The 9,042-nt window shown below is 43.6% G+C and overlaps 2 protein-coding genes across 2 annotated transcripts in view; both read left to right on the top strand.

Annotated features, from left to right (window-relative positions):
* ACAD8 (acyl-CoA dehydrogenase family, member 8) overlaps positions 1-727 on the top strand; it is a 26,052-nt gene extending 25,325 nt beyond the window's left edge. The window contains exon 12 of the mRNA XM_012729330.1: positions 646-727. The gene's annotated coding sequence lies outside the window, so the exon portion shown is untranslated. The remainder of the gene's footprint in view (positions 1-645) is intronic.
* Positions 728-1,150: 423 nt separating this feature from the next.
* Positions 1,151-9,042, top strand: part of LOC101636694 (beta-galactosidase-1-like protein 2) — a 26,120-nt gene continuing 18,228 nt past the window's right edge. The window contains exons 1-4 of the mRNA XM_012729352.1: positions 1,151-2,587; positions 2,720-2,917; positions 5,677-5,745; positions 8,285-8,380. Coding sequence (XP_012584806.1) covers positions 2,496-2,587; positions 2,720-2,917; positions 5,677-5,745; positions 8,285-8,380 — 455 coding nt within the window. The 5' untranslated portion in view covers positions 1,151-2,495. The remainder of the gene's footprint in view (positions 2,588-2,719; positions 2,918-5,676; positions 5,746-8,284; positions 8,381-9,042) is intronic.

Genomic DNA, 9,042 nt, shown 5'->3' with positions numbered 1-9,042 from the left:
AAACTATTGTCTGGGGTTCTTTGACCTACCCATTTCTACTCATTGATTCATTGCAGAGGGAAGAGAAAACTGATTGGTTTGTTAACACAGCCTGAGGGATGCCTAAGCTTAAGCAGGTACCACTTTTTGGCAAGGAAGGAGGGATGTTTATGAAATAGCTAAATGCCGTATGAAGCCAGGAGTGTGATAAACAGAAAAATGAGAGATTCAAAGACTTGAGAGACAGTGGAAAAAATGACTGGTCAGAAAGAAGAATTATTATCTTGTATCTTGGAGAAATAGTTTAGACTCTGAGTGAAGTCATATACTTTAGTAGATGAAGTAGTCTGAGGAAGGTACCTGGCATTTAAAAGTATCACTGTCCTGGATGCAGAAGTCCCAGGGAACAATGTCAAGCAGTGGAGGCAACAACTGTCATCCAGAAGCATGATCTTCAGTTAAGTACGCAGAAAAGGAGAGTGAGCACACCCAGAAAGGCAAAGTCCCTGCAAAGGAGGCATAATAGCAAGTAGGGGAAGAAAAGAAAAGTTGTTAGAGAGTAGCCTGAAGTATTTGATTTTGTAAATTAAGAAAACTACAGAAAAGCTTAGATTCCACTAGTGGAGTGGGCATTAAATGCTTTTTTCTTCGGATGTATTTGAGAAGCAGCACCGAGTGTAGGAAGAAAGGCGATGAGAAAAGAGAGATCAACTACAAGTACAAATGTGCAATGAGAAAAAGCAGTAGGAAGAAAGAAGCACAAAGCTTCCGGAACATCAGACTTTCAAACGTTAAGTGGCCAAAGCAGAGGGAAGCAGCCAAGCTCAGTTGCTGGAAACACAGCTTCCTCAGGCTGTCCAGAACCTGGGCAGCGCCCTTTGGGAATTCAGCCTGAGGCTGATGGAGTGTGCAGGCAGAACACCTGTACAGCTCCAGATAAATGGGCTTCGAGAAGAGTTGAACCACTCCTGAGGCTGGACTGGATTATGTCCATCCAGCCGTGAGAAGTCTCTTTTTAAATTTTTTTTTTTTTAACTCGGACATTTTTTCCTTTCCTCCTCCCTTAACTTAGAAGCATCAAAGCCTCACTTTCTATTTTAGTGTCTGCTAGTTTTTATAGGTATTTTGTATGGCCTGGTTATCCGCAAGGTAAACGTCCAGTGCTTGCCTTTGTCGTTGTAATTTGCTTTATTACACGAAGTTCCCTCAAGCTTGTTTCATTTCGCCATAGGCAGAAGGAGGCGGGTCCAGAAGTGCGAGGCGGGGCTTGCCGGGTGGGGCTGTGGACTGACGCTGGTCAGCCCAGACAGGTGCAGGTCGGGCAGGTTTCCCCAATAACCCCCTGGAGCGGCCAAACCTGCAGCAACCTGTGACAACTGCGGCTGGGCAGCCTGGCATTGGGTAAGGTGGTCGCTGAACAGGACGCCCCTCGGAACCCGGACACCCATCACCTCTTAGCACCTTCCACCCTTGGCTCCCCTTGACTGCCCCAGCATAGAAGGTCCCCTCGGGTTTTCAGTAAAGTCAATTCAGGTTATTTTCTCTGACTCCTTCATTCATGTTTCCTTCATTGCTCTTCTGCTTCTTCCCTTCTGTCTTCTCCCTGAAAATCTCTGAGCATTCTCTGAGCTCACTCACTTTTCCCTTCACTCTTCAAGCGCTCTGGGAGGAGTTGTCTGCACTCCTAGGTGTGGGTGCATGCTTCCTCATTCATTGTCTATTTAATCCCTGAGCCCGTTCTGTTTGCCTCTGACTTCACTAATGTCTACCCACCCCAGTTCTGCCTAACATAGAGCTCATCAAGCTGATGGTAAAGTGGAAGCTAATGGCCAGACATTAATGTTAGTGAGTGATTCTAGCAAGTCATGCGTGTGTCTAAAAAATCGGCACTCAGGTGGCTTCTGAGTGGTGGGGACCCAGCTTGGCTGGTGCACTCTCTCCCCCTGCCAAGATGCCCAGACCTCACGCACCACTGCCCTGTCTGGCCCCTCAACCTGCTTTGGACTGGTAGAATTGTTTATACATGAAGGTAAGTAAGAACATTCACCCACATTTGAAGCATTGAGAAAACCAAGGACGATTCAGACAATGAGTGTATCCTGGGCCCCAAGCAGCTGAGCCCCATAGAAGCTGAAATGTGGAAAATTGGGCTGAAGATAAAAATTGAGAGGAAATCCCTCTACAGGCAGGGAATGAGAATGATCAGTGCTCACTCCTTGGCAAGTTGGGTATCCTACAAATTTCCCAGGGGTATTCTCTGTAAACCTTTGAACCCTGCTCTTCTCTACCATGTAACTGGCATCTGAAAACAGTTATTGAGGAGGAGACTCTTCCATGTAGCTCTCGTCGTCCCTGCAAGGCTTTAGAGTGCGGTCTGTTATGAGTCCAGGGCTATGAGAGCTTGGCTGTATTCTGCCTTCCGTGGGGACCTTGTTTTCCCTCCTCACCACCCCCAAAGACCTTGTTCAGTTCCTGACTCCTTCTTGGGCTGACTTCTCTTGTCCTGTCTGTTTAGCATGAAGGCCTTCCCAGGCAGACATTTGGGTCTCGTGTGCCTGTCTTCAGGGTTATTGGTAATGACCCAACTCCAAGGAGGCCTCTCCAAAAGGTATGTGGAGAGGGTGGGATGGAAGCTTCTCTGCACTGATGGGCCCCTTCGGGCAAGGCTTTGCCAGGCCCGTCCTGCTGTGCATCCCCTGGGTAACATCATGAACTTCATTTACCTCCTTTGTCTTTGCAGTTTTGGCCAAGCCAACCTGACTCCCTCCCTCATAAAGACACGCCATGAAGGCCTGAAAGCTCAGGGCACCCTGTTCGTGCTGGAGGGCTCCCCCTTCCTGATCATAGCAGGCACCATCCACTATTTCCGGGTGCCCAGGGAGTACTGGAAGGACCGCCTGCTGAAGCTGCAGGCTTGTGGCTTCAACACTGTCACCATGTGAGTGCCAGCCCTGAAGAATGTTAGCGAATTCCCAGCTCAGACTTTATCAGGCCCAGTCTCAGTGTTCACCCCCTTCGTACTGTTTCACTATTTTTAGGATGTGAGTCTCCACTTGATAGCCCAAGAGATTCGAGCTTTTCTGAAAGGCCTCTGGGGCTGCATGTGAGTGCAACCTTCCAAATATGCTGTGGGCACCAGAGTTGTGTGCTGGGTCCACAGTGACCCTCCTTTGGGCACACAAGTGGCCCTTGTGGTCTCGAGTCCTCTTGCACCCCAGACTGCTTTCAAGCCCCAAAAGCAGTGCTGTAGATTGTAGCTGACAAGGGTCACAGGCTGGGAGTTGTTTTCGTTTCTTTTCCTGCACAGAACCTCATCCTGAGGTGTTTGCTCCTGTTATTGAAGGTACTTGAGTTGTAGTTTCTCTTGCATCGTTATTTTGGTTTTAGCCCTGAGGTGAGGTGGGGAAGCAGACTTTATTTATTTATTTATTTTGTGTTTTCAATATCTCAACCTGGGCTGCTTTTTCTCTGAGGAGTTCCAAATGCTTTGATCTGCTTTCCCCTGAAGATTCAGGCTTCAGTGGTCTCAACCTGTAATCCTCACTCTGCACCCCAGCTCTGCAGCTCCCAACAGTGCACCCTGCATCCTGTCTCCCAACAGTGCACCCTTCATCCTGTGTGCCAGCCCTTGCACCTCTGTCTCCAGTGCCTGGTGGCATCTAAGGCGTCACCAGCTGCTTTTCTCTGTTATGAAGTGTATTGCTCTGCCATCACTGCAAAGTGGACTTAAAATCACTCCCTCTGCTTTCTCCTAGCATCTGGAGGTGGGGAGTTCAGCATTTCCACTCTGCTACCATCTTGCAGGACTCTTGTTTCCACTGTTTAGTTTCTTTTGTTATGTCTTCAAGTTCATTTATTGGCCTTTCATTCTGCTATATCCAACCTACTGTTAGTCTCAGCCAGTATATTTTTCATTTCCTTCTATTAATAGTAGGAAGCATTTTTAAAAAATGAATCAGCTATTTAATTTAATTAAGTTCTCTGCAAGAAATTTACAACCCAAATTGGTGAGAATACATTGCATTTGTGAGAGCAGTAGCCCTGGAGCTGAGCAGCAGTGTGGCTTCTTGGCACAATCTGCAAGGGCACATCTTCGTGGCCCTGGCACGTTCAGTAAAATACTTTATTTCCCCTCCTCTGTGTTGCTGAGCTCACCTTCCTGGTATCTGAGCTTATGCAGCTTCTTGAAGTAAGCATGGGAGAGGTATCTGACACCACGACTGTAAATTCTGGTGGAGGTGGCAGTGACCATCCTCTGGTGTGTTCTACACGGAAGCCCTCGGTGCAAGAGCAGAAGTCCAGTCACGAGGAGCAAGTTGTGCTCAGCTGCTTCAGGAAGAGGCAGTGAAGATGGTCAGGGTCATGCCAGCCATGACACCAGCTCGGTTTTCTCTCATCCTGATGGAAAGTGTCTTTGTTGTGGCTTCATAGTGCTCAAGGCACCACTTCAGTGAGGTATCAGGGCTTCCAATTCACCACTTGTCTGCTGTCAATGTTCACCACCCACTGGTTTGGTGACTGTCTCCAGAACATTCTTTTTCTTTGCAATTCTGGATTTAACTGTTAAATACTTTTGTGTATATTTGGGCTTTTCTGGAATATATAGCAGACTGGATATTTGTCAATTTCTGACTAAAATGGGGTTTTGACTGCAGTGGAGCGTCCCCTGTGTAGGTGTTTTGGCTTCAGGTTTCTTCTCTTTAATAATTAGAATCTCAGCCTTTGCAACCACCATTTTGCAGGATGGGGGAACAGCAAGAGTCTTTTTTTTTTTTTAAGATTTATTTATTTATTCATATGGAACTGGGGTACAGGCTAGAGATGTGGAGGGTGAGAGGATTCACCAGAGACAGAGCCGGGAGCAGAACAGGCAGATTGATGAAGTACACTGCTGAGGGGAGCGGCGGGCCAGGAGAGGTCTGCCATGCCATGTGGATCTCCTTCAGGACAGGCAGGGATCGAACTCATGCGGAAGTGGCTTTAGCTTCTCAGTGCTGTGCTTTAACCTGCTGCGCCAGCAGGGAGGGCCCAAGAGTCTTTTTAATTTCATGTATTTTTATAATCTGGAATTTCTACTCGAGTCTTTTGTAGCTCCTATTTTTCTCTTCCTGTGGTCATGTTTTCTTTGGCTTATTAAAAATATGATCTGTTTGTAATTTCATGCTGCGTGTCCTATCTGGGTTTGTGTACACCATCAGATATTTTTTCTGGTAATGTGTCCTATTTTCCTGTTTCTTTGCACACCCAGCAATTTTCTTCTAGTGCATGCTGCGTATTATGAATCTTATGTTGTGGACTTCTGGATTTCATTTTATTTATTTTAATAATATTATATAACCCAGCTGGGGAAACTTCTCAACTCTTTTTGCATTTTGTTTTGTGATAAAAAATTTCCTTTTTTGCTGTTACAGGTTTACTTTTTTTATATGCTTAAATAAATTTTTGGTTGTATCCCAGAATATATTGCATGCGTGTATAATTTAATTGAAGTCCAGACTCATGAAAAAATATTGGCAGCAGTTGGAATTTGATAGAGGAAAATTGGGAGGTAATTCACAGTGCACACATGCAAATTTAGCAACCGAAATCTTCAACCTCTTTCATTGAGAGACAGTCCAGGGGCTGTATTAAAACTGGAGCAGTCAGTATGGTGAGTAAAGTGAAAGGTTTTTATGTTTCTCTTTTCTCCTCTTGCAGGTATATTCCCTGGAACCTTCACGAACCAAAAAGAAATCAGTATCATTTTACACAAAACTTGGATTTGCAGTATGTGTGAATGCTTAAGTTATCTATTTCTTTGACTCAGAGATGAGCTGTGACTCTGTGGGATCCTATGAAGCAGCAGGGGGCACCTTACTCTGCTTTGAAACCTGTAGGAAGCTCTAATGATTTTGTTTCCTGTACTGAAGTCCTTCAAACAGTGGTTCTGTCATTTGCAATGGAGCTGGGACCTTAGTGTCTATGGCCCATTTTATTCAAGGTGTGGTTTAGAAAGAGTATGATCTGAGTGCTGTGGTTTTATTCTAACATGGGTTAATCTAACAGGACCCTGCTAGTTCAGTTATAGAAAAAGATTTCTAGGCTACTCTTTACAGGGATTCAAGACAGGATGAACCACCTGCTGTAGTTCAGACCATCTATGATGGTAGAGTTAGCGCCATAAGTAAGGATTTTCTATGGAGGTGAATAATAGCATACTATGGACACATGACCCAAACAAGGCAAACATGATGGAAAGCAATAGTGAAGTAAATTGGAAGGTCGAGCAGATATTAATAGAGGGGGCTGAGTGATATTTCACACAGAGGGTTCAGCTAAGTCAAAGCCAGACCTTTTTTTATATACATATTTTTATTATTATTATAATAGTATATTTTTACATCATTTTGTGCCTTTTTTCATCTCAGCTGTAATCCCCATGGACTTCCCATCTCCAGTTCACCCCAGTGTGCCACCACCATAGTCCCGTGCACTCCTCTTGCCCCCATTTTTGATCCCATTCCCCACTCCGCCCCCGTATATAGTTGATCAATATTATTATTCTTATTTCCCCGCCCTGGTCCTTTATGCTCCTGCTATGAGTGAAACCATCCAGTATTTTTCTTTTTCTTTCTGGCAAAGCCAGACATTTTAAATCATTCAGGAATGATAGCTTCTATAATAAGTAAACTTCAATATCTTTCAGTAGTAAAGGTTTATTTTTATTTAAGTAAAATCTAAGGCAATTATTCCTGGTGACCATATGTTTTTCTTACTCCCAGCCTTCCTATCTTGTGGCAAAATCATCTTTATCAGACCCTCCCTGGTGGTGCACTGTGTTAAAACACAGCACCATGAATCTAGCTGCAGCCACTGTAGCACGAGTTCCATCACTGGCCAGGGAGCTGACCCACATGGTGCAGCAGACCGCTCCTGACCTGCCCGCTGCTCCCCTCAGCCCTGTACTTTGTTAATCTGCCTGTTCTGCTCCTCATTCTGTCTCTGGTGAATCCTCTCACCATCCCTGCACCTCTGGTCTGTACCACAGTTTTGTATTCATAAATAAATAAGTATTTTTAACAAATCATCTTTATCAGCATGCTTCAAACCACCATACTTGCCTGCATCAAGTGAGTCAGTGGGAGGGAAAGTATAGGAAAGCATTATTTGGGAATTGAAACATACTACCACTTTCTGTTCATATTCTGTTGACTTGACATCAGTCACATAGCCACATCTATACTCATGAGAGGCTGAGAAATGCAGTCAAGCTGTGTGTCCAGGAAGAAAAGGTAAAGGATTTGATGATTACCTTTCCACCTGTCATTATATTGTCTGGGCACCACAGATCATGTTGTCCAACTCTCCTAAGTAGAAAAACTGTCAGAGATAAAGCTGGAGAGCTAGGAAGAGATCACATCCTGGACTTATAGACCATGCTGCAGAAATTGGAATCCATCTGAAGGCTTTGAGGGGAGTCATTTGGACTTTTTTTTTTTTTGGGAAGCTCATATATGCAGAAGGAAAGAACATGCTGGCAGTTGTTTAAGACGCAGAATAATATAGTAGTTAAGATTTGTTTGCTGGAGTCTCTTTTCCTAATTGCACTTTTACATCTACTTGCTAAAAATGTGATCTTGATACTGTAACTCCTTTCAGCTTTTATTTTCATATATGTAAAATGGAGATGATATTGCTATCTAGCTCATAGGTATCAATAAAATGATAGAAAGTTGAGCTATAGTGCCTGATGCTGATACAGGTTATCATCTTCATTGCTGGTGATGATGTTATTCTCCAGAAACTGGAGAAACATTGGGAAAAGGTAAGAAGGAAGGAAAACAACCAGAAACTCAGGTGGGGAATGATGAGTTGTTAACCAATAATGGTAGCAGTAGGAGCTCAAAAGAACTTCTCATTAAAACACTAAGTAGAAGGAATAAGTATAATTTGGTGCTAGGAGGTGAGGAAAAAGGAGAGGCAGGGCTATTTTGGATGCATCTGCCATAGGTGTCTTTCCTGCATGGTGGGGTCACTTCTGAGATAGGAGAGCCAGGGGAGGAGCAGATTTAGGAGGGAAGGCTGGTGTGTGCTATAGGGTTTCTAGACTCTCACTTTGATGCGAAGTTAGAATGCGCCTTGACTGAGCCCATTTCTTACTGAATATAGAGCTACCTGTTCCCCTGGATCATGGGCTGCAAGCACTTTGTGGACCAGACTGGAAGTTTCACTTTCTGATCTAAGAAGAGACCTTAGAAAGAAATGCAGCGTTGATTCCAAAGCCCTGCTTTTGGTGTGAAATTATCTTCGTTGCTTTTTTTCCCAGGATTTTTATAATGATGGCTTCACAAGTGGGGCTGTGGGTCATTCTGTGTCCAGGCCCCTACATCGGTAGTGACTTAGACCTTGGAGGACTGCCCAGGTAAGCTGTGCTCTGTGGATTCCTGGCTCTGTGTGGGTCCCAAGTGGGTTCTAGTGAAACTTAGAGCAAATTGTTTTGCCTGGTTTTCTACGTAATTAAAAACAAAACAAAACAGAAAAACAACTGTACTATTTTCCCCAGTTAATACACATAAAAGAGACTTTAAAATGTTGGGGATTGATAGTATTTGTTTTTTTATAAACCTCCATGTTTGCAGTACAAATTTGTAAAGTATGTTTTTTAAAATGAGAATGAATGGCTACTACTTAATCAGTTGTCTTCATGAGTTTGAAATTTTGTGGTGACCGTATAAATAGAAAGAAATTGGGTTAGTTATTTAAAGATTTTTTTTTTAACTTTCATTTTTTTTTCATTGTACAGTAGTAAAGTGCTCATAAAAGTTTACCATTTAATATGTCCACTTGTGGCAATTAGTATATTGAAAATGTTAAAGAAGGAAGCCCTCTGTCCAACATTCTCTCTATTTCTCCTCCCAGCCCCTGGCAACCACTAATTTGTTTTCCGTTCCCATGGATTTGCCTATTCTGTTTATTTCATATAAGTGGTATAATAAAATATGACTTTGTGTCTGGCTCCTTTCACTTAGTGTAATGTTTTCAAGTTTTATCCATGTTGAAGCATGTGCAGTAACTTTTTTTTTT

This window comes from Condylura cristata, unplaced genomic scaffold (assembly GCF_000260355.1).
Source record: "Condylura cristata isolate star-nosed mole 26May11 unplaced genomic scaffold, ConCri1.0 scaffold00025, whole genome shotgun sequence".
NCBI lineage: Eukaryota > Metazoa > Chordata > Mammalia > Eulipotyphla > Talpidae > Condylura > Condylura cristata.
This window is presented reverse-complemented; position numbering and strand designations above follow the sequence as displayed.